The sequence below is a fragment of the Lagopus muta genome, chromosome 14 (assembly GCF_023343835.1).
Source record: "Lagopus muta isolate bLagMut1 chromosome 14, bLagMut1 primary, whole genome shotgun sequence".
In the NCBI taxonomy this organism is placed as follows: Eukaryota; Metazoa; Chordata; class Aves; order Galliformes; family Phasianidae; genus Lagopus; species Lagopus muta.
The window spans coordinates 11,992,852-12,018,621 of record NC_064446.1 but is presented as its reverse complement, the minus strand read 5'-3'; the positions used below and the strand labels follow the sequence as shown (position 1 = coordinate 12,018,621).

At 45.8% G+C, this 25,770-nt stretch overlaps 1 protein-coding gene across 4 annotated transcripts in view; it reads left to right on the top strand.

Annotated features, from left to right (window-relative positions):
• The window catches only part of GRIA1 (glutamate ionotropic receptor AMPA type subunit 1), a 165,107-nt gene extending 156,989 nt beyond the window's left edge, over positions 1-8,118 (top strand). For 3 of the 4 annotated variants that reach the window (XM_048960465.1, XM_048960463.1, XM_048960464.1), the window contains exons 15-16: positions 4,231-4,365; positions 6,182-8,118. In XM_048960465.1, coding sequence (XP_048816422.1) covers positions 4,231-4,365; positions 6,182-6,370 — 324 coding nt within the window. In that variant the 3' untranslated portion in view covers positions 6,371-8,118. Of the gene's footprint in view, positions 1-4,230; positions 4,366-6,181 lie in introns of those variants that run through there. The other variant, XR_007379793.1, reaches the window with a different exon arrangement.
• Positions 8,119-25,770: the final 17,652 nt, after the last annotated feature.

The following is a 25,770-nucleotide window of genomic DNA, read 5'->3' as shown; positions in this document are numbered from 1 at the left end:
AAGGACCACCACAGCAACACCAGACCATGGGAAATCCCAGTCAGTGCCCTGTGCCAGGCAGCCATGTGCCTGTAGCAGATGCCCTGTACTTAGGCAGTTCCCTTAAAGGTTCCCATTTTGAACACAAGCATATGATGGACAGCTTTTCTTGCAGGCTATAAAATTTGCTGTGGGCTTCAGAGGATTGTCTTGATTTGTTAGAGGGTAATGTCAAGGTGTACACAAAATGTCAGATGTGTTAGATTCTCTTCTTCCTCGAGTCATTTGCAGGGCAATGGGAGAATGGAAGCTTTTTGTCCAGATCAGGATTGCAAGGTGCAGGCTTCATCAAAAAGATCTTCATTGAAGACACGGAGGTCTCCCACTCCTCTTCTTCAGTTTCAAGAATTGAACTTTTGTTAAAAAAACAATAGGGATCACCCCCTGCTACTGCCTTGATTCTTCCAGCAAATGTGTCTTTTCATTGTTGGGCAGCTTCACCCCATGGCTGGCCATGCAGGTGCTCATGCCCTGTCCTACAGTACCAAGATACCAATGGTCAGTGGCTGGTGCTGTGTCCTTCATCACTGAGCTCCAGCTCTTGCCCCAGTAAGGATGGCCCGGCACTTGGTGTAAACACTCTCAACATGCTGCCAGCAGGTTCTGGGGGTGCAAGGCACAAAAAGGGAGCAGCCCCAGAGTGAAACAGGGGAAATCTGGCCTTCATGACTTTCAGCCAAGGAGCATAAATAATTGCTCACAAGACATGGTGCCACGTTGGAGAGGAACAGACGGGAAGGTGCCTGGTTGCTGTGGCAACAAGGCCGCTCTTTCGGAAAGCTGGGTTTTTCTTTCTCTTTTCACTTGCCAATCTTACCCACACGTCAGCATTCTGCCATGCAGGAGACAAGTGGTGACATTTTTACACTCCCACTGACAAGCTGGTGGTGATGGGCAGCTCCACAGGAGAGCAGCTGGTGTCAGAGCCCGAGCAAAGAGGAGGGGGGTCCTCTCAGGCAGCTAGCATCATTTAGGACCTTGTAATTAGGAGCACTGCTAGGGCTAGAGAAGGAACAAAACAACAAACAGAGCCTCAGTGTGCTGTGTACCGTCTCCTGCCTTTTGTGTGCATCTGGTCCTGCAGCTGATGGAAGCAACAAGATGCTGCTTCCACCCAGAGAACCTCTCTGCATGTCCTGCTGGGAGAGGAGAACAAACAGATAGAAAAAGGAGAGGATGAGCAAAAAGTCAAGGAACGATTTCACTTCCCAAACCTGTATTGGAAGAAACCTTATAGTGGTGGTAGAAGAGAAACATAGCTGTTCTTCCCATCCCAGCAAGTCTGCCCCTGCTGTGCCTCACTGGGCTTTCCTTGGCTTCTGTACTGCTGGGAGAGACGACTCAGTTCAACCAAATCATCCAAGTAGTAGTGGTGGTAATGGTAATAATTATGCTGCTGCAAAGCAAATGCAGGTACCTCACAGCAGGCCTAAAATTAGTTGTGCGAAATACTGGTGAAGTCAACTGCTTTGGTCCATCTTCTGTCATTTACCAGTCAGTTTGATGTGACATCAGGAAGAAAGTGGACATGAAGAACTAGCCAATTCTGGCTGCCAGACCTTCCTACCCTTACATCTGGTTGAGAATGTCTCCGTTTGGACCGTGACTCACAAACTGGGGGTGGGATTGCAAGAATATTGTGGCCAGAAAAACTTCAAACTCGTACTCTCATGAAGTCTGGTTTTCCAAAGTTGGACGGCTTTAAGTCAAAGACCCGTGATCCATGTGGTCATGGGTCATCCTGATGGCCAGTTGTGCTGGTACTTTATTTGAGAGGGAGCACTAATGCATTTTTTCTTTTCTAAAGCTTTTTCACAAAGCTTGAAGATCCTTCGTATCTTGAACATCTCCACCCCTCTATCAAATCAAGCTGGAAGTGTGGGTTGAAAATTATTATTAAGACAAATAGGCAACTCTGCATCCTTCTCTGTCCCATCTTTCCCCCTAAGCACATGCTAATCAGCCACTTCTCATTAAGGAACCAGGATTAAAGATTAGGATGTCAAGGAGGGCAGTACACCTCGAGGGGCTTTGTCCCTCCCTCAAGCTGGTGCAGCCTCTTCCGTCTGGCTTTGAAGAGGCAGAATACATGATGTGTGGTAACCCAGTTTTCTCAGAGTAATTGCTCTGCTCTTCCAAATCTTTGCTTAAAAAAAAAAAACTCTGTACATTTTTCTGCTGGTGCTTAAAAGTTTTTTTCCTAGTAATCAGCACAGAGGTAGCTGAACAAAAGTACCGTCAAGCCTGGGAGAAAAAAAAATACACGGAGGCAGATTATAAGAGACCAGATATATTACCCTTCAAATATGGAAAACTGCAGAAACTAAGAGGGTATTTGCAGAAATCTCTCATTAGAGAGAGCACAGAAGAAGCATCAACAAGATTGCAAACTGACTGGTGTGTGGTCATTACATAATAGAGGAACCAAAGCTGTCCACCAGCGGAGACCATCACATCCGCAGCATTGTAACACAGGAGGCTCAGCAGCAGGCTCACAATGGAAGGTTTCTCCTTGTGGCACTAGAACCAATGACATGTGCTCCATGTGGACACAGACAGAAGGCTTTGCAGCTCCACCAGGATAATGGGATGAGGTGAAGGAGAGGCAGTAAAAAAAGATTCCTGAGATGTTCTATTCTGTTATGCCAGCTTTTTGAAAACTGGAATGTTTCTATATTTTGTGGTCTAATCTTTTTGTCAACAGATCCTAATTCTTCGAAAGATGGAATCCTTTACAAAATATACTTGCCTGAAGGACAGTGTAGGCTCCTGACAGACTGCTCTTGACCCAAAGCTGTCCATGAAAACACTGGTGTTTGGTTTTGGACCTTTTTGACATTGATCCAGTATAGCTTTCTGCTATTGTACTTCCCAAAAAGTTTGGGCTGCTTATTGTAAAACTTGAGAAGGAAAGAAAATGAATCTACTGTCCTAGAAGGGTAAGGAACAAGCTCTGCAACCCAGCCGTCTGTTTCTCTGCAGAGCAGTGGGGAACACCAAGAACTGCTCGAGGGCTTCATTTCCAATGACAGAAGTGCCTACAAGTCATACATGTTATTCCTTATCTGCATTTCCAGAGAGCTTTATGCAGATTTCTTCCCTTATCCAGTGAGTGGGACCGTCAACACTGATCAAACCCCGGTCACTCCAATAGACTGGCTCTGATCTGTTGGGCCTGCTCTGGGGAAGCTGTAATGGAAATGCATATTGAGTCAGTATTGCAGAGCAACAAGGAGCACGGAGCAGGGCACCTCAGCCTGGTGAACTATAAAGAGAAAGCCTAACTTAGAAGCAAGAGTCTGGCACATGAAGCTGAGCCAAGTTTTTGAGTCCTACCACTGCCCAGAGTGATCCTAATGCCCCAAATCCACCTGGTCAGCATGGACCACACTTCGAGAGTGGCACTGAGTGACATCTGGGTTGGATGTGGGGACTCAGTTTCCCTGCTGATGAAATGAGTCATTCTGAGACTCACCTCTTCCCCAGAGAGCCATTTAGGCATTGTAAAATCAGAACACAAATGCTGGCTGTGAGTAGCAGTCCATTAATAGCCCTATTTATTGCAAACCAAATAATTAGCTTAGACACGCATCAGCAGCTCTTGATTGCATATGAAATAACTGTCTTCTTACACAGAAATGGAGTGTGTTTATAGGGACGGCTCAGGTGTCACCTCAACCTCAATATTAGAGAGGAAAGGAATTAAAAAAAAAAAAAAAGAAAACCCAGCCATTTCGATGTGTTGCTCAGCAACAGAATTTGCGGGGGAAACAATCTAGGAATGAAGGAATGAGCATTTCCAAGAGAACAGGTTATTTCAGGCAAGACATCAGGGACGAGCAAATGTCACACAGGCAGAGAACTTTTTTCCTCCTTTAATCAATAATTTAAACCAGACATTTTGGGTGAATAAGCGTTCGAGTTAGATGATTGAAAAACGGCGATCCCAAACCTTTACAAAAAGTCACACTGCTGAAAAAATGTTTATTTGTTTGTGCGAGGGAAACGTTAGATTTACTAGACACTGAATTAAAAATTGAAAATGTTCTTAGAAATGTCACGTGCGCACTTAAAGAGGGAGATGATGTAATGCCAACATTGCTATTTTGCACAGCATCTCTACCAGAACAATCTCATATTAATTTTGTTGTTCTCTTTCCCACATGCCCTCCCTTCTCCTTTCTCTTCCAGGACAAGACGAGCGCTCTGAGTCTCAGCAATGTGGCGGGGGTTTTCTATATCCTCATCGGCGGGCTCGGACTAGCCATGCTGGTTGCCTTAATCGAGTTTTGTTACAAGTCCAGAAGTGAATCAAAGCGGATGAAGGTGGCAACCCATTCCCAGGCCTTTCACACCTTCTCTCTGACACCACCCTGGCTCCAAAGCTGCCTTCAGAGACGGATGCAGCCCAGAACACGGGTGGAAGAAAAGACATAGGGATAATGAAGTGATCTTATTAACTTGCTAGAAAGAAATAGGAGCACCAGAGGAAGCTAAGAGAGGATAAATGAGCCCTAACCCATGAGCTGATGCAAGATCAGACATGTGGCATAATGCTCATTCAAAGTCCAGATATAGAGTTAAATCATAGCACAAATGGTAACAGGAACACATTGCCATTCCTTAAAGCAGGCTATGGCAATGTGTGTGCAGCATGGATGAAGTGTGTTGGAGTTGGTGTGATACAGCCTTTACTGCAGTAAAAAAAATCCCCCAACTCAAGCAGTTAACAGCAAGATAGAACTGGGGTAGTGTAATAATGAATCAGATCCTGTTGTTCCCTCTGCTGGCATCCTGTTGGCACTGTTTGCAGGTAGGCAGCAGTGACAGATGCTCAGAGCATTTGCCAGATTTCTAGCCTTGAACCCTGGTTGGACAACGTTCTCCCAGATAGGTACCCTGGGTAGGTGAAGTGGGATCTCCAAAGTCAGAATTACGGGTTTTCAGAAGGACAAACTGTCCTTTGATGTCTCCTGAAACGTCTTTTTCTCTGTTCTGTCACGGTCTAGCAGCAGAGTACTTCCTAAGGCCTGAGAGATTTGTTTCAGTCCTAATTCCTGGTGTGCCTAAATTTGTGTCCTGTCAAGAGGGATTAAATTTGAGAGCCTTGGGAATGCACATTTAATGCAGCATCTGGGGAACAAGTACGTCTTGACTCAGATGATTAGCAGAGGTGATCCCTTACACGGACACCATTGTGCAGAAGGGTGCAGCAGGATCTGAGCTGTAACAGTAACACATCCAATTTTTACTTTCCGTGAGCATGGAAGTCAGTATGTTATAGGAAGCATGCAGCCGGTTTCATAAAATTTAGAGAGATTTTCACTTCCCTGGGCACTGAAATTTACCCAGAATCAAAAAGAAAATAAGCAATCATTCCTCTGGGCTTTATGTCACCGTTTCACAACATGCTTAACATTTTGTCAGCAATAATAACATTTCTCATTCACTGAAAATGTGCAATAACTCTTTTTGACATTGAGATTCAGGAAATTCTACAGGCAGTGAGAGCACAAGGACAAGAAAAGGTGTAAAAAATGGAAATAGCCATAAATGCAAAGAAACCAAAAGAACTTTATCTCTTGTTTAAGAATTCTAAGAAATGAAATTCCTTAGATTTTGTAAAACAAATGCTTTGGACAGTATCTGGAACAGGAAGATGAGAATTAGTTTCCTGAATTAGGTTTGCATTTCCTAGCATTCCCTACCTCAGTTATCTCTGTAGACAAAAACAAAGGCACATGTTCAGTTTCTCGCATGTGGAAGGTTAAACATATGCTTGCAGTGAGTCACAGCCCATCATGCATAACAGTACAGGAGTAGTAATAGCATATATATGGGAGAAAGTGCACAGTACCTCTGAGCAGATCCAGTGTGATTGTTTTGATGTTGTAGAGTTTGAATAGTTTTTGCACATGGCACGTTTGCTTTATACTCCAAATCATTGCAGAAACATTTAATTTTGAATGTAGAAGAGGTGTGAATTAACAGAGAAGGTGCAGAAGGCACATGCAGAAAGTGAGAGTCAATGAAGTCAGGGAAGGAGAGAACAGTGATAGAAGCACAACACAATTTCTTTGTATTGTAATTTCTCCAACACTGCTAAGGACAGGGGGAGACCCCCCCCGTCTTTCCTAAAAAGGGTTTTTGTTTAATCCCACAGCAATCAATCAACGAAGCCATACGGACATCAACCCTTCCCAGGCCGGCTGCAGCAGGAGGCAGTGGAGAAAACGGACGTGTGGTCAGCCACGATTTCCCCAAATCCATGCAGACGATCCCGTGCATGAGCCACAGCACTGGCATGTCCCTGGGAGCCACGGGATTATAATTGGCCTTTTGACCCATTGCCTGGGTGAGAGCAGGGACAGCCCAACTCCACCCCCTCCAGAGCCAAAAACAAACCCAACACCAACAAGACAAATGACGATGACAGAAGGGACAATTGGATGGATCTTCTCGAGGAAATCAAATCTATTTCCCTTTTTCTTTTGCAAACAGATCCACCGGCAGGAGAACAGAAACAGGTCTGTACTGCAATAAGGAGAGCATAATGAGATTTAACAGACTCGTGAACCATCCCTGATCAAAGAACCACTGGAACACTAATGAGGACTATGCCATTTTGTTTTAACTTGGTTGTTAATAAGTCTTAGTGTGTGCAATATATACATTTTTTCTTACTAATTCCTGTGGTGTCAGGGTAACATCAGTCCTTTCCCCTTTCCCTGCTCAGCCCTTTAATCTGGTTTAGTTTGGGATGCAAACCATAACATCTGAGCTACTAACAGCAAAAAGAAATTCCAATGAATGACAAGTTGAACTCCCAGCAGGGTGTCAACATCAACCCCTTTTGTCTATCGTGATTCTGTTGTGAATTTGGGGTGTGGAGTTATTGCAACAAGGCAGACAGAGCTGCGCATGGCTCTCCCTGCAACAGGAAGGACTGGACGCAAGAAGAAACTGAAAAAGAATATGAGGCTGTCTTACAGAGGCAAAGATATGAGTGAGTTTGGAAACCCCAGGTAACCTGATGATAAAGTGTTAATTCTTCCAGAGATGGTGAGTGGCAGTCCAAGAGAAGAATTATGTGCCTGGAGAGGAGAGCATCATGCATGGCATATTAGAGCAGGTGGCTGGTCTAAGATCGTGGTAGCTGCTGTTTATGGAAGAGAGAAGATAAATGCAGTATTCCCCTTACATGCCACGCTCCTGCCTAGGATACTGGGGGCTAATAAGCAATTGTGAACCCTTTCTTCATTGCTTAGCTTCTGTGTATGCTCCCTTTTTGGTGGTCACATAAGGGAGCCACCTTGAGCCGGGAATATCATCTCAAGACATCCAGTTCTAGATGGCTGCCTATTAACCAGTAAAACACACTAGAAGTCATGGGGCTGCTATGGGAATAACCCAGCCTTTTTGTTCTGAAATCCCTTTATGGCCATTTTTCTAATGAAAAGGGACATATCTTAGACAGTTGGCCAGAATGGCTTTCTGGAAGGAACTGCTGAAGCAAACATAAAGGAGATCCTACAAGAGCTTCATTCAAGCATTCATGACATATGATTGCATCAGAGCTGGTCAAACTCAACCTTTCTGTCAAGCTGTGGCCTGTTCTCTGGTTTCAATGCCAAACGTAGCAGATTTCCACTCGTGTATCCTTAGCAAGGGGAAAGCATCCCCAAGCCAGGAAAGCAGATTGCTGGCACCAAACTTGGTATTGCAGAAACCCATACCGAGGGACAGGCAGCTGGGAGCCCAGCTACAGGAATCAAAGGGACAAGGATGGCTTTCCAGACCACACGAAAGATTCATTCTGTGAATCTTTGGCATGAACACTTCCCATCCTGGTGGGCCTGAGAAACTTCCCCAGAAGTGAAGAATCACTATGGGAGTATCTAGAGCAAGAGAAGATCTGCAGGGCAGGGACCACAGTGAATCCACCCAGCCTTGTCCCATCACCGATGGCGCATAAAGTTCAAAACTTCTCTCACTCAGCAAATATCTGCCCGGGGACTGAGCTGCTATCGGAGTGTTCTGAACTGCTTTTTTCTCTCTCCTTTTTTTTTTTTTTTTTTTCCCTTCCTGCAACGTAGCAAGTGAGGAGCAGAAAAAGAAGAAAGGGAAGTGAACACGAAGTTATACAGGCAAATGACTGGCACAAGTTTATGAGGAGGATTGGCCCATACAGCTGTCCATAGGGCTGGAAACTGACTGAACACCAGTTTCCATTAGTGTACTCTGTAGAGCAATACGTTTACCACCTTTAACACCAGCCTGGTCCAAAGCATCTGTTCCATCTACCTGCTTGTCTTGCAACGCTTTGGACACCAGCAAGTCAAAGAATCAAGGTCTGAAGCTCAGGCACAGCATGTCTAGTGCCATGTTTTCCTCTCTGTGCTGCTGGAAACCCTTGTGGTCTTCATCTCTCATCACCAAACATGAGTTCTGTCATCAGCTGCTCCAAACACCTCTACAAGTCACTCTGTGTTGATTTTTAGTCCACTTTCCTTAACTTTAACTTCAGTTCTATGTAAGCACTAACATGGTTGGAGCAATCCTTCGCGCTAGCCTGCTTCCACGTCCAAAGCTCTCGGAGTCATCTGCTGTCTCAGATCTTGCCACATCCCAGAGAAGGCTGCCAAGCCCTTCAGTGCTCTGTCCTCCTCCAAAGACATGATCACCATGGTGGCAGGTCACAGGGAGCCCAGCTGGGCACGCAGACATCGATGGCATTGTGGGAAGCAGCGCGCCTGTGCCAGGACTGACTACCTGTGACATGAAGATGTGGGATGCGGGGTCTTCAAAGGCTTTTGATCAGCGACGGGGTTAAAAAAAAAAAAAAAAAAAAAAAAAAGAAAAAAAAAGAGGAATAGGACAAAAGCGTGGAAAAATGTTAACTTGTAATATGTATTTTTACTACACTTTTCTTAAAAATAGAGTAACGGTAAAACTCTTAAAGACATTGACATTTTTTCTCAACAGGAATCCATATTTAACAGTTTTGGCTTTCATTAAATTTTGCTCTTTGGTACCTGGATCTTTTATTTACCAGCTATATTTGTTTTAACTCTTTTTATTTTGTTTTCCTTTATTTCTTTTTCTTTTGTCACTTCTACTAAGGATTTTGCTTTAACAAACTGAGCAGTGTTTTTATTTTCACGTTCTCTTTTCAACACTTGTATTGGCAATTATTATTTATACAAGAGTGAAACTATCAGCTGGAATTTTAGCACCAAGGATCCATGATCCATTTTTCATACCTGTCCACGCTGTTTTGTGCCAGTGCTGGATGTATGGACGTGAAAATGATGTTACCCCTCAGGCAATATTACCCAACCTGAATCAAACAAAATTTCCTTCATTATTGCTGTGTCTGACTTGTGAACAGCAGCCAAATAAACTGCTTCAGGTTGAAATTGGGAATCTATCTAATATTTTCCCAAGAGCCAGGAAGCTAAACATTCACTGGGTTCAAAGTTAAATATTTTACTTACTGTTCAGAGTTTTATGACGTTATTTTCCGAGGAGGGCAATTTCAGCATTTTAGCTTGTTTTTACACAAGGAAGCTCTAGTCAGCTGAGAGAGAATTCAGAACCAGCACTGGTCCAAAAATCCACACCAGGATTGGTTTTCCTGGGAGCTGTCATGCTGTTTCAGAAGCTCAGACGTTCAAGATATTTCTCACTCAATTTTCATGCAATTAATCTGCTTAATTCCTCTTTCAAAAGTCTGCTGAAGTGGGAAAGAGAGTGGGATTTAAAGCACCATAGACAGCTGCCAATGCTAACTACTGACTCATGCCAATGCTACACCAGTGCCGTGCTCTGAGGTAGCCCTTGGTGCCACAAATGTGGAAGGACATCTCTTCCCCATGGCATCATTCCTGTGTGTTGGCTGGGGAAGCTGAGACACCCAAATGCCTTCAGCCAGGCATCTCAGCTCACCCCACAGGCTGAGGTTATAGACTCAAGGTCTCCAATATTCCCAAGGGGGTTTCAGCCACTGGTAAATTTTAGGAGGAGAATCAGCAAGGGCCAGAATTAATGGAAATGGACTGTGAACCCTCAGGCTTCAAAGCACAAGAAACTCCAAATCAAGGGGCCTGAAAGAGAAGTTTTCCCTGGGCAGACTATGCTGCATCAGTCCATTTTGGTCTTCCGCACTTGTTTGGACATCCAGTACTGTATGATGGGCTTGAACCTTCTCTCAAAATGCTCTCCTTGCTCCTTTAGTGGTTTGTTCTTCATTCCCAGTGACAATGCAGACATGCACAACAAATTTTCCTTTATCTCGTGACAAAAGCAGGACAAAATTCCCTTTTGGCAAAAGCGAATATCCCTTATGAAAAAGTCTTCAGCAAAAATAAAACCAGCAAAAACACTGAATACTGAACAGACACATCACTGAATCCATGCTTTTGCTATGGGATCAGAATCTAAGCACCAGGGCACAAGGCTAGGGTGATCCAAAAGGATTTGTGTCGACTTGTTTGTGCATGCATATACTTGTCAGCAAACACAACAAAAAACTCTCTTGTCCAAGCTCAGTGAAGGGATAGGGCAGGAGCATATACAACATTTGCTGTAACCCAGTGGTCGCCATTAAACATCCTGATGCATGATTCTAATACATTGGTAGCACAGAGGCACGTCAGAGCTCAAGTGACCCATCACAGTGGGGTATGGATATTCTTCAACATGGCATGGAGATTGCTCTGAGGCAGCACCTTGGAAATAGTAGGGTAAATGGTTTCAGGCCTTTTCTATCAGCAAATGTACCAGATTTACTGCAAATACCTTTCAGGGACTTGTGTGGCCTGTTCTTTGATGGCTGTTGTAGCGACAGATATCTACAGATTCCCCCTTTGCCTCTATGTTACCTATGGGCTCAGATCAATTTTCCAAACATCACTGATAGTTTTGTGGCTTGCCAGCCTGCTGCAGGTACAAGCCTTCATGCCTGCATCTCTGGTAGCCAGTAATCAATTAACAGAAAAGCAATGATGTCACTGTGCCATTCATGGCAGCCCACTGATCTGCAGCAGGGCAGGGCTTTGCAGGGCAAAATCCACATGCAGATCCCAGCTCAAAAGATGTTAATACCAAAGCTGCTTGGGCTACAAGGAAACTGTTGGTCATGTTGCTCCAGCACCACCCCTTTATCTCCATCCCCATCTCTCCTTCGTCTGTCAGTCCCACCTCCAGCACTGCAACATGTGGTAGGATCTCATATGTATGTACATGGTGGTGGTATTATGGATAGCTCTGTGACACAACATAGCCAGCCCATGAACTCCTTGGGATGGGAAGAGAGATGAAAATCCAGCTTTGTCCAGGGCAGAAGTGATCCCACAACCAATCACACTGCTGGGCAGCAAGGAGACTTCAGAGGAGTGGTGCACACTTCAATGCCCCAGCTGCAAACAGAGTTGGGAAAAGGTGACAGAAGGTAGCAGTGGCTGTGATAAGCACATTCCATGCATACAAATAACATGTGAAACCTGGGTGAAAAAAATGGCAATCCAAGATTAAGCTATGTAGCAGTCCTAATGCCAGGGACCTCATCCTCAACAACAAAATTCTGGTTGAAAAGAAGGAGAAAGCTGAAAGAAAGAAAAGACAATCTCTTACTAGCATAGGCAGGATGGATTTGCAGGAGTCACAAAGGAATGGTGACCCCATTTCTCTTCAAGAATACATCTTCCAAGTCACGCAAGGAAGGGCAGAAGGACACAGGACGGGACTGCTCGTAGCTTAGGGCATGCAGCACAGTGCATCCATCTCCATCCTGTGCAGAAAACAAGTCAAGGTGGTGCACAGCTCTCCCAGGGAGTCATCACTGTCCAGAGTGCCCCTGGCTCAGGGCATCCTCTGCACTGCACTGCTACCAAGAGAGCTCCCAGCCACGTGCAAAGGGAAACCTGTCCCCAGAGCAGGGAAATGCAGCAATCCTCACCCCGACAGGGGATACTGAGAAGCCAGTGTTTGCACTAATTGGGTAGTACACACACATATGCATACTCATATATTAAGAGAAGCTTTTGATGGCCCAAATTAGCTGTCAAGGTACCTCTTCATTCCTAAGGATCAATGCTGTATAATGTAACAGCACAGAGTGTGTTCATTACTCTGCAGGGCTGGTTTAACATGCTGTCTGGATCCCTTTGGCAGCATTTCCTCCTCCGTTTGAGCTGGCATCAGAATTAATGGTATGTCGTGTTCTATAAGTCCTGACTTTTTAGATGAAAGGTGCACGGTGTTGTTCGCATCAGTATTACAGTGTAATAAATCAATGCTTTCCTGTTGGAAGGATTTCAGACAATTTCACAACTTGCTCTCAGGAACTCAAAAGATGACCTATCTGCCAATAGGCCAAAAGAAAAAAAACAAAACAATAATAATAATAACATCTGCAGTATGCTGTGAGTAGGGCTCTGGAGCCAAATATCAATCCCAAAGCTCCACCAAGTTGCACAAGGTAGTGCACAGCTCAAGGAAACAATATCTTGCCACCAAGAAGCTGTGGGGCAGGGACAAAGCCTGATCTCATTCAGCAAACAAGAAACAAAAGCAGAGTGCCAGAGCTTCCAGTTTGAGGAAAAATGACAGGAAAGGGGAACAGGAGCAAAAACAGAGCATGCCAGGGCAGAGCAGCAGCAGCCACTGCTGGGCACTTATTTTATGACATCTTTACAAAGTAAACCATAAATTCCTCTGATCCCAGGAGCTCTTGTGCAAGACGGGGAGAGGCTGAACTTGAAAGAGAAGCCGTTTTGCTGCCTCAGAGTAGCTCAAACTGTGTGACAAGCTTTCCCCACTTCAAAACCGATGTTGTTAGCTTCGAAATCTGCATTATTAATATTTCAATGTGAGTCCCACCAGGAGCTGCCGAAAGAGCTCTCCTGGACTCGTGACAGCTCCTCGTGTTTGATTCTAATCATATATGAATGCATGAGCTAAGAAGACATCATTAAAAGTACATTAAGTTTAATTATGCTAGCAGCCACAGACAGTGGGAGCATTGGCTTAATGCAGGACGCGTAATTACATCAGAGCAAATCCATGGGATTCATATTTGTTAAAGAAAATGCTACTGGTCTGGTTGTGTCACTACAATGGGATCCAGTTAAGGGAATGGGTTTGAGGGCTGCTCCCACCCACCCCTCCTCAGTACCTCTGCACACTGCTGAGCCCTGGTGCAGCTCGTTGCACACCACGCTTCATGAGAGCATCACAAAGCCCCAGGGGAGATGGAGAGGTGCTGCCAGGCTGTGGAACCAGTCCAGGTCTCTCTGCAAGGGGCTTGCAGGGCCAGGCAACTCATAGGCATGGGAGTGCCAAGCGGGTGAATGGAGTCACAACCTGGTGCAGAGGGAATGGAAATGGACACTTGCAGCGTGGCTGCTGCCCTTCTGTGGGTTCCAAGCACTATTGGTTGCAAAGCGGGTTCAGACAGTTTGCAAACAATGAAGCGATAGAAACAAAACAAAACAAACAAAACAAAACAAAACAAACAAAAGCAAAAAAACGAAGAGCTTCAGCTCCTCCTAGGGCCGGTGCAGCTCTCTCCACTAACACAGCAGGCAGCAGCAGGGCAGTGCCAATGACGCAGGGCTGTGACGCAGGGCAGGTAGCACATCCCCACACCCAGCAGCACGGCTTCACAGCCCACCCAATGCTTTTCTCTGCAAAGCCAAAAGCTGAGCCCCCCACTCACCCACCCCATTGGTGATGGGAGTGCAGGGGACCTTATAGGAGGCTCCATTGAGCCCTCTAACATCTGCCCCAGTGCTGACCACAGCTGCTGTTAATGCGCAGTGCCCCCTTGCTGCCTCTCCTCCGTGGGGTCAGAGCTGCCATTGGGAAGCTGTAGCACGGAGGCACAGCACAGCAGGGCAGATGGGCAGGAGTAAAAACATAATGGAGCAAAAAAAAATCTTGATGGAGCGAAAGTCCCTAGCAGCAAAGGCCGGCTGCAAATGGTCTGCAATTACTGTGTAGAAAATTACAGATTTCTAGGAAGATTTCCAAATAAAGTGCCCCTGAACTTAGTTTGGAGAAAATCTTTGTTTCTGTTTAGCTTGTTTTTTTGTTGTTTTTTTTTTGTTTGTTTGTTTTTCACAGAATCACAGAATCACAAGGTTGGAAATGACCTGCAAGATCATCTAGTCCAACCACCCTCCCATTCCTATCAGTGCCACAAGCAAGAGAGAGGCAGAAATTCCCCACCATTCGGCCCACTTTATCCATGCCCATTTCCATCCTGGCTAACTCCATCCCATCCTCTCCCTACTCATGCAGGTGGAGGTGGCATCACACAGGTGGGACTGTGCCATGAGACAGGATGGGACAGCACCCCTGTGCCCAGCACCATCCTGCACATAGGTGCTGGAGGACCCCTGGGTATTAGTTGCCATGAATGTGGTTTCCACTCTCCCTGCTTTTCAGGGGATTTAATTGAACAAAAGTGGTCATCAGCATTTCTAATTTCAATCTAATAAACATGGGGAAATTCCGGCTACAGGCTGTTGTGATTTTATTTCCCATTATAGTGAGCTGAGTTGCAGCTGTTTGCCAATGGCCATCATAACCCTGGCTCAGGTGAAAGGTGGGAAGAGACATGGCATGGATGCAATTAAACTTTCCTCCTCTAAAGAAACAGTTGCTTTTAAAGCGAATGGACACACTCATGTCTTCTTCAGCTGGGGGAAGGAACACGTGGATAGGGAGAGAGGTTTTAAAGCAATCCAACATCATAAAGTTCTGTAGAGAAGGCATTGATCTTTCTCAATGGGCAGCAATTGATACGTTCAAAGAGCTTTGTGTGTGTGCATGTTTGTCCTCCGCACAGGTGGGCACAGTCTGTTATCTGAAAAGAAAGAATCAAAAAAATAATCAAAGCTGAGCACAAAGAGCAGCTCTTACGGGTAGAGAAGTGTCAGGACCTTTGTATTCCTGACGGCAGTTCCTTTTGGTGCATTCGCCCTAGGATAAGATGAAAGAACAATCCAGGTGTAATTAATTGTGCTTTCAGAGGTTAACAACCAATCTGTCAGAGCTGTGCCCACTGAGGGCTCATGGGGGATTATAAATTAACCCCTCTGTGGCTCGTTTGCTGTAGATTCACTTTGGGAGAAGGTGGGGTGGCTGCTGTAGTGCTGGGAGCTTCAAGCTGTCACTTCCTAGGGACTCATGGGCTCTGACAGCACTCTGCAACCCTATCAGCTATCCAGCAGAACTCAGCAAGCTGCCTAAAATCTCCATCTATGCTGCAGCATGCTTTGGTGAGATCACAACATACCTTTTGTGAATGGGCTTTGTGATGATGTGAGTCTGTGCCAGGTGAGAGGAAGGGGACAGCCTGTGGTCTGATGCTGTAAGGCATGAGGTGGGTTGCAAAGGCACTTACCTTTAATGCCTCAGGAAGAGGAGAAGCTTTCCTTAAGTTCCCAGGCTGTGGGATTTGCTGGGTAATTCCATCAATGATGAGAAGTTCTTCAGCTGTTGATGGAGAGCTGAGGGCTGCTGTGCATAAATAATGGAATGGTGATCAGAAGGGGTCAAAAGGTATCCCTGCAAACTGCTGAGTAATGTGCCTGGGGCTTCACAGGAAAGCAGTGCAATGGTGGAGGTATAACTTCTGGTAACCATACTGTGTCAGGTAGTGCTGTGTGCCAGGAAGAGCAAATCTCATTGTGTCTGGGCCAAGAGGAATAACTATGCTCATGCCAACAGTCTGCAAATGGGAGAAACAGCCCTGAGTGCTTTCCCAGAGCCAGGCTGTGACAGACTGTTGTGATTTGCTTTGTTTGTCTGTTTTTCCTCCTGAAGATGCCTGTGTTTCTGAGGGAGGGAGGTGCAGTACGTTTAATGGGAACGAGCTTTGTGAAAACATTTGATTTTGTGGGGGAGCTCATTAGCTAAAATGACGGCTATAAAAGAAAAGTTGTCAATGTGAGACATCTAAGGAGAAGATAATGAGTTGTGCTGCAAAGCAAAACTGGGTGGAAGAAAAAGGTACATACAGTTTCTGCAGAGGGTTTTATCTTGCAGCCTCTGTTAAATCCTATGAAAAACTGGAAAATCTTCAAATCAAGAAGAAAGGGGAAAAAAATGCTGAGTCACACCAAAAACATCCTGCATGATGCTGGCCAGGCACCATGAGAAAGCTGACCTGAAATGGAATAACTGGGAGCTCAGCGGAGCAAGAGATCCTACCAGATCCAACAGTATGGCATCAAGGAAGGGGAGAGGCAACAAGCAGTAATGTTCTGAGCAAACCTGTGGAGCTGCCTCCATGCTCAGCATGCAGGTGGGACAGGTGGGGTGGGGGAGGAGGAAATGATCATAATATAACTTGAATAAGAATAAAAAGGTTTTTTTTTTTTGTGCTGCTTGGCTGAGCAGCAGTGAGGAGAAGGTGGCAAAAGATATTTGATGTTGTTTGGGGTTTTTTATGCATTTGTTATCTCCCTGCTAGGGACTGGTTGGTAACTGCTGCCTTCTACCATTCTGATGTGGATCCCACAGTAAGGAGCAGGCTGTTTCCTACAGTGCCCTCATCTGTAAACTGAGGAGAGGTGGTGTTTGCTGGAGTGTTTCTGAAAAGTGCTGGGGCAGTGTCAGTAAGTCTCACTGCTGTCCTTATGGAGCAGAGAGGTTCCTCAGGTCTGTCACCTTGCATATGACAGCAAAAGCTCTCCCAGAGGAGCAGAGGAAGATCTTTTGTCTGACCACTTGGTTTTGAAGCCAAGTTTGGGTCCCATCAATAAGGAAAACTCCTGGAGACGCTTTCCTGATCTAGTTTGCTGTTAGAGCCATTGAGATCTTCATCTTCCAAGATGAAAGTGGGATAAAAGCAGCTTCAGGACACATCTCAGCATGGTAAACCAGGTGTTTGAGCAAAGTCCAACTATGCAGTCAGTAGACATAGCCTCTGAATGACAGGGACCAAGCAATGGTGATAATTGTACTGCCAGCAATGGACCGATGCTGTGCATTTAGGCTTCAATTAATTTTCTGGCTCTAAATGATCTGCCTCCTACTGCTTACAGCAATTACATCTTGTTAATTGAAAATAGCGTTCATCTTATGTCTAGGAGAGGGCTGTACAAAAGTAGGGCAACAAAATCTGGAGTCAAGGTAGCATGAAGGGAAAGGGGGGGAATGAAGCTGAAGGAGAAAGGCAGCTGGAGTAGCTGAGGGAACAACTCCAGATCTTTGTTTTCCTCTATCAATTCAGGCTGTCCTGGTTCAGAACAGAGTGTTCTTCCTCTGTCCTCATTTCCCAGGGAAAGCCCTTTGTAGCGTGGAAAGGATCTTGATTCCAATGTTCTAGGAATGATCCCAGCTTCTTGCCTCTAAAAGAGGTTGTGAACGCCTTAAGAGAAAACTAGCACAGGTTTGAGTTTTATGTGGTTTGGTGTTGTTTTTCCTTAGTTGGTTACTTAAAACTCCTCTTTGAGTTTTCTGCCAACTGAACTTAATGCAGTAAGGCTTGAAGAGACTGAGAGACAGGTAACGCTCTGGGTTTCAACCCCTGTCTAAGAAGTGAGGAGAGAATGGGCAGCATTAACAAGATGATAAGCCCAACTTGATCCGGAGGGAGAGAGGTGAGCCCTGCTCATCTCAAAAAGCAAAATGTTCAACTTTCTTGTTATCAGATTGAAACCCCTGAAGGCATCTTGTTCCTTCCAGCTGTTTCTGCAGCCTTGGGCAGCTCTCCTGATCTCTCCAGCACCTGGTATTCCTGGTCAATTGTAAAGGAGGGGTGATGGCCTTCATTTCTGTCCCACTATGGCTCACCTCTAAAGTGCATTTAAAAAAACCTCATGGCATCTCTGTTGCTTTTCTGACAGACTCTCATCTTTTAATCTGGGGCTAAAAGCCTTTTTGTTTGTTTGTTTGCTTTTGTTCCTTTCCTTTAATACCTGATTATTCCAGGATGGCAAGAGGCAGCTGTACCGGAGCAGTACTTCGTTCTGTGCATAGGTGAAACACAAACAGTGACAAATTGATGGAGTAAACACATTAGCGTGAAAAATCCTCAGATGCATCATAAGGTATCTCCTCTGAGTCTGCTGAAGTGATAATGCTACTGCAAGTGGCTTCTCCAGAAAGGAAATAGTCCCCCGTTGGTTATTGGTTTGATTGGATTGCGGTGAAGCTTCACATCAGTCCTGAAATACGATCTGTAAAGCCAGCAGAAGTGTGCTGAGACCAGGAGAGGATTGTGGTGCAGGTTGGCTTTGCCTGGCAGCACGGGGTGAGCTGGGGGCTGGCACTGAGCAGGGCAGCAGGTGGAAAAGTGAAAGGAGTGTGCTCTGCATGGGCTTAGAAACCCAAAAGGAAAACATCTCTAGTTCTCTCCTTGCCACCTAGTGTCTGTTTGTGTTAAAGATTCCAGTTCATCCCTGAATTAAAGCAGTATCTGTGCCTCTTACTCTTGTGCAACTATCTGTTTTTTGGATAACTATCCAGGTGGATCTTTGAGCCCTTACAAAAACAGAGGAGAATACATCTGCCCTTCAGCCCTGACTCACCCAAACCTCGTGCAAACCATCCAGATGTGCTCTTCCGACTGGCTGGGGACATTATACCATGCTCACCCCAACCTCTCACACCCATGGATATAAGCTTCTCCTAATTGGGTAAAAACAATCGATGGGCCTTTTGTCACACCTCCAGTTCTAGGATTCCAGCACCTTTAATTCTCAAGGCAATTCAGCTTTGGGCAAAAAGCAATTGCGCTGCCCCGGCTGGTGCCTGCAGTAACATGCAGTGCTGCTCTGCCCATCTGCTGCTGCAGGAGATGCACTGGGAGTTGGGGGCAGGGGCTGAAGGAATGGAGGTGTTTGATGTTTGCTTGTTTATGTATTTAGTAGCTGCTGTCTCCACAAGAGCCCCTTTCTGCACAGGAGTGATAAGCTGTGCTTGGCTCCTGCTTGTCCACCCCTGCTGGTTCCTGTTTGTTGCCATCTCATCAGCAGGCACCAAAAAGCCCCACTTTCATTCCTGCTGGGCTGCCCTCCCTGCCCTGCTCCAAAATGCTGCTCGAGTGCCATGGAAACAGCACATGGAACTGCCATGCACAGGAAGGGAGAGGGAAGCAAGGTATGGGAGCCCAGTACATCCCTCAGGAACCCACAGGATGACTCTGGAATGATACCCGCATTTAAATTGTGACATGGTATGTGAAGCTGTTGCAATATGTACAGTTAAGTCAATGTGCTCGCATGGCATAGATCTGCGGCTGAGGGTGGGTGCAGCACATCTGGAGCTGTGCAGGCGATAGGTGAGCCTGCCCTGATGTGCTGGGCTCCCATCCAAATTTGGCCACAGATGGGCTGGTGGCCATGGGCAGAGCTCTCTGCATTGCATTGCCTGGGAGTGGAGGCTGGGAAGGACACAGCTCCTCTTCAAGAGCTATAATTAATACTGGGAAGCTGCTGGCTGCTCTGGCAATCCCAGTTATCCACACTGTCTGTGCCGTTCTCATATCCCTTCTTAGTTGAGGGTACTTATTATCTTTATTAATTACGCACAGCAGTGTGCTTAAAACAAGGAGGAGGGAGGGAGGAATGGCCAGTATTTTCCCACTATGGAAAAGCAAAATGTTACATTTTGTACTTGTCGAAAGCAAAAATCCTTCACTTCAAGACGTGTGAGATGCATTACTAATTGCACAATTATCTTGTTCCGTGGCACTTGCAAAAAAGAACTTGGAGTGCTTTCAGCAAATTCTGGTGTTGAGGAAATAATGAATTGTTTAAAAAAAAAAAAAAGTACTAAATTAAGTGCTCTCTCTCCATGAGAATATGTTCCTAGGCTTCGTGGAACTGTCTTCACAAAGCTTTCTGAAGATGAATGTAGCGTGCATTAGTAAGGTGCAGAGGTCAGTGTGGCCCTGAGTAAAGGAAGGGATGAGTAAATATGGCTCATGTGGATGAATTCCTTTCTGTAACCTGGGAAAATGCCAAAACATTCAGGTACCTCATAGGGAGGTAAATTTTGCAGATCTCCTATTGGGAGCTCCCCAAAGGCTTGTTGGGCTGCATCCCTCTCCCATCACACCATGGCTGGCAAAGGGTGATCCACACTCTCTGTAATATAACTCTGAAAGCAATTGTACTGATAACAGGCATTGAAAACAGCTTTTTCTGCCTCTCCATCCCTCTGCTACAAAATGCACAAAACCCAGTATGTGGGGCAGACTTGGATCTATGTTCCCCAACAGCCTGGAGCAGAGGGAGGTCCTGGTGGCACAGTGGAATGAGGAGAGCAACGTTGCTGAACTCAGCATGGAGACTCAGGTGTTTGGAAACCTCTTCTGGATCAGAGGGAAGATGAGTCTGTTTCTGTGAGATTGATCTGCAGGCACCAACAGAGCGTTCAGCTGGGCTTCTGTGAGAGAGGGAGCAAACAGTGAATTAGGTGTCAGCCTGCGGAGACATAAGAGAAATGGGGAAGCACAACGAAACATCACTGCCTTCTGCCTTTCCATGGCTGTCAGCTGGGCTCAGTCAGCTCCTTGCTACCCTAAAATCCATGGTTCTGCCGTGGTGACTTTGTGCTCTGGTCTGGTGCACCATTCTTCTGCTTCAGCCTGTTCTGAAAGTGAAACTTCTGCATTCAGAAGCAACAATCTCAAGCAACACCTTTGCTGACAGAGGCAGCCTGGTGGTAAGTTGGGATGGCTGTGCATCTCAGGGGAGGTTTGGGCTGAAAATCCTGGAACAAGTTAAACTACCCCTGAAAAATGATTGCAAGAGCTGGATGTGTGAGATAGGCAAAATGAAGAGTCTGCAAGTAAGTGGGGGGAGGGAGCATGCTTTCAAGTGTTTTGTAATTATTAGGATTTATTTAATCCTGTTTACATTTACCTTTGTGCATGAAATTCATAATAACTGTGGTGTGCAACCGGGCACAGTGGTGATATACAAGATCTTATTAATGAAGACTATGGGAGGATTTGGGATATAGAAGGAGGGGTGTTGTGATGGAATTAACACCTGCTGCTTTCCATCCCTTCTAAAAACAAATTGCTTGTCAAGAGACTCAATGGGGTCCAACTACCATGAGGTAAATACACACTCAAGAAAAAGAATTGGAATACAAAATACAATGGTTCACGCAGGCTCCAAAATGTCTTGGCTCTTTAGGTTTGTAGCCAGTGGGCTCTGCCTTGCCTCAACATGGCATTGCTCAAGGACCTTTCCTCTTCTCTCTTTCACTGCCTGATGCTAATTCCTGTGTCTTTTTACAGAGTCTTGCACAAACTTAAATGCAAAGGAGTCATGAGCAGTCAGGCTGGCATGAACTGTTGTTTGCATCTCAGCTCTGTCAGTAGTGCTCAAAGTAAAAGAGTCAGATTTTAACCAGGTTTTGTGTCAGAATGGAAAAAAGGATCAACAGATTTCTGGCCTTGTTAAGAGAAGTCTGACTGGTACTTGAGCCTTATGGACCATTTCATATTAATAGAAAGGGACATTAAGTGCTGTCATACTTCCTATAGATGTGAAAGATGAGAGCTCAGAGAAGAAACTTGTTAATATTGCTCAGTGCCAAACCAGCAATTTAGCCTCTCCCTGGACAATATCTTAAATTTTCTGCTACAATATGAGGAGAGGGATCTGTATGGAGACTTGTTTATTTCCAGATTTCTGTTGTTCTTCTGTCAACAGAAACAGCCACACGACTAACCTGTGCCTTTCTTTGTGCCAGGTGTTGAGTAAGCAGCTGTATTGGAGACAGCTGAATGCTGAGGGAAAGAAGTTCCCCATTGCTGCCTGGATGGATGGTCCCACCAGTCCTGCCTTGGTGCCAGGGTCTTGTGCACTCTCCCATGTGTCATGACTTCATGACTTTACTCCTTGGATTCCATCTTGGTTCATCTTTGGAAGGGAGGTTAAGATAATCAAGAGACCAGGGACGTACATTGGGCAGCTTGGGGTAACAGGCTATAATTCAAGAATCCTGCTGAGCATCCTTGGAGTGATCTGAATGCATCACCCTTCTTCCAGCAAAGCATGGGAGACTCTGGGCAAAGGCACTGGGGCAGGAATGAGTGGCTGTGGTTCCCATGGCAGTGGGACCCCATGGTTATGTGGACCCATGCCCACAAACCCAGGGATGAGAGAGCCCAGGTCTCCCACAGACAGATGGAAAATCAAAGCTCAGCTGAGCACAAGACAGGATGACAGGCCAGCTCAGCAGCAATGTCTTCTTTCACCATTTAAGAGCATCCTGCAGAAAACAGGAATGAGAGCTTATCTCCAAGAGCTGTCACTTCCTCACACTGCCTTCAGCTCAGTGCTACCGTGAAGTCACTGTGGGAATGTGACCTTTGTGGGGAAAGGTAAGTTGCTGTGGCTTTCCTGGTGTTTAATGTTCTTCATTGATTAGTTTCCATCTCCCTGAAGGGAGGAGGCTTTGACTGTGAGCCAGAGCTCAGCAGTACCCAGTGCTGTGGGTGGTGTGAGCTCTCAAGTGAGAAAACTGGCAAAGCGAAATGCAGGGAGTGACTTTCAGAAATGAAGACGAGAGAAGGAGTGACTCTCAGAAAGGATGCTTCTTTTAATCTGGACTAAAGCCCCACTTCCACAAATCTTTTATTGTCAGAGGTGCACAAAGTGTGACAGCTTATTTCAGCTCCAAGCCGTGATTGCTACACCTCCCCAGTGCTTCCCTCTCCCCCTGCCCATCCTGTGCCAAATGCTCATCGGTGGAGGATCGGTGGCCTTGGGGCTGTGACAACCCTGCCCTCCCTTCTGCACACAGAGATGCAGCACAAAACAAAGAAGAGAAGCGAGAGGGGAGCACCGAACCAAAGAGCAGTCACAGCTTTTGTTGTGCTAAGTGTTTTGTGCCAGCTTAGGCAAGGTAAATATAATAATAGCAGCAGATAGTGGAGGAATACTGAGTATTAAGAAGCAGCTTTGAATTAATCTCAGCTTTATTTATTTATTTTGAACAGCAGCAGCGCACCTCCTAATGCCCTTATCTTTTTGGGTGCACCTGGAACTGTGGAAGATTTAAACTTGCAAAGCTGAAGCTTAAACAGAGTAAACAGTTTGGTCTCAAACGGTCCAGAATGGGGGGGGGGGGGGAAAAAAAAAAAATTAAAAAAATATACTCTATATTTGGTCTTTGGATTTGTTGCATGTGTAGAAGAGGAAGGCGTGGGGAGCTTATGGATTTGTACAGAGCTGAAAGGTGCCTGCTGAGCAGCCTGCGTGGCGGTGCATGCAGAGCTCAGGGAGCTGCTGCTCTCTGTGCTCTCTGCAGGGTCACAGCCCTGGGGAACCACAACCAGGGGCTGCCCACCATGGGCTGGTGTGCTCCTCACACTGAGATGGAGTGGGGAAAGGGAGGATTTTCCCAGCTTTTGGGGGATGCCATGTCTGGCTGCTCCAGGGTTAACTTTTAGCCCAGGTCTTGCAAGCTTGTGGGGGCTGTTTGTTTAGATCCCTGGACATTTGTGCTACTCAGTCCATTTTTTTTAACTATTTGCAGCAAAACAGGGCACTGTTTATCAGGAAGTGGAGAGCCACAGCAGAAATTCCTTTGCCCTGTGAATAAGATTTGATCAATAGATGCCTCCTTACAACACTGACCACTTCTTCCATGCTCCCCAGAGTCCTGTTATGAGCACAGAGCCCCAGAAGACCTGAGCAGGAACCCCCCTGTGCATGCAGGCCAGGCTTTAAGGTATCATTTGGAGTTCAGCAGCAGGTTAATCTGCCTGCAGAGCCAGATCCACTCCCAACTTTTCTTTCGAAAGAGTTCACGTGCTTTCTGCAGGCTCAAAAAGCAAAGAGTGAGAGAAAGCTCCAAATCCATCCTCATTAATTTTCTCTTCTTCCTAGTTCTTGACTGCTACAACATGCCCTGGCCTGAGCTCTCGTTTGTCAGCATTTGAGGCTGGCTGGCAGCTTCTCAGCTCCCATCAGCAGCACAACACAGTCACCCCCAGGAGCCGAAAGCACCGAACGAGGAGGGACAGCATCAGCCCTACCCTCTGCTTTTCAGTAATGATCCAATTTACTTGGGTTTTATTTTTTTGCCTCTCCCTTTCTTTCTCCACTATGAAGATTTATGGTGAGGATGGTGCCCAGCTGCATCTGAGCACAATAATCCTCCTGCGGTTGGTGGAAACCAAGCAGCTATTCCTACAGCTTGTTAGCAGTCAGGAAGATGGAGGGAAGTAGGAGGAATCTGGAGGGTGAGGTTTTCAAGTGCCTCACTCGTCACTGCTGAACCCAACGCTATTTATGGTGCAATTATCACCGCAGACAGACTCCTTTATCATCCAGCCAATATTCTGGGTACAAATCCTATTGCAGCACAGCCACTCCATACATCATCCAGGCACAGCGACAGCCAGGTGCAGAGGTTGGGAGCAGTGAGCAGCTCTGCACAAGGCAGGGATGAGGGAACCAGGTTGCTGCTTGTCCCCATTGCCCCACTTCTTTCCCCAAATCCTTTTTCTTTAAGGAAGAAGTGATGCATTTCTCCTTCTTAGTGCTGGCATCCCTGCCTGAGTTTGGCTGTGTTTCTTGAGGGAAAAGTATGTCTGGAAGAAAGCTCCCATGCAGCCCCCACCTCTCAGGTTAGTTGGGGGCAAGGCTGGAGCAGGAGGGGCCATGAATAGTGCCAAAGCTGGTATGTGCCAAAGCGGGGATGATGGAATAAGACTGTAGTGTAGATTCTCTGGTGTCTTAGAGGCACTGAGCATCCAATATACTTTCATGAACCTGCTTTAACAGGTAGTTGGTTAAGATGATCTCCAGGGCTCCCTTCCCCGCCCTTTAACTCTGTGATTGTGCAATTCCCTTCCCCACGATGCCCACATTTCTCTTCAGTTTCACTGCCTACACAGGAACAGGGGTTCTGGGAGCCCCTTTCCTTGTGTCAAATGTTGGAGTTAGGAGGTGGAAGCCAGCAAGGATGCAAGCAGCTGGTTCCTACCGAACAAGACCAAGCTCTATAGTAACACACACCTGATCCCACTGCAGCACAGGTCACCCCACCCCATCCTGCTCATCAGCCCCACCAACTCTCTTTTGTCACTGCACAGAGCAAGGCTGCATTTACTCAGGGATAAACCTTAACACCTGCAAGGAGTGAAATTCTTGTGGCACAGAGCTGTAATAACCATTGCTCACAATGCTCACTTACCTTCTAATTGCTGAAGATTCCTTCTTTTTCACATTTTTGGTGCTTGAAAAGGGAAGAATGTAATTTAATACCCCGAATGTTCTCACTTAATTGCAATCCCCATAAGCCAGCCACACAAAACTAAACAAATTCGATTAATTTATTTCAATTTGCACAAGTCTCCCTCTCAGACTGTAATTAATGGAGAGAAACAATTAAAGTAAACACAGCACAGCTGAGAGAGCTGTTCTTGCTAAAAGTCACATTTTATTTTAATAGTGCTGTATTTATATAAGTTCCACACTTTTAACAAGTTTCCCATTACCTTGGTGTTTAATCAGTGCTGTAAATATTTTGCTTCAACTGAGATGGCTTTTGTGAAGCCGTAAATCAACAGGGAGGGAGAAAGCAAGGAGAGTGCATTGCTGTAGGGGGAATGGGGAGACGGGGGCTGTGGCTGGAGCCTTGGGTCTCAGCATTATGACGATGTATAGATATAGATATAGATACATGGCCCCATATAGGCTCCCTCTCTCTACATGCTGGCACTGCCCCACTGAGCACTGAAAA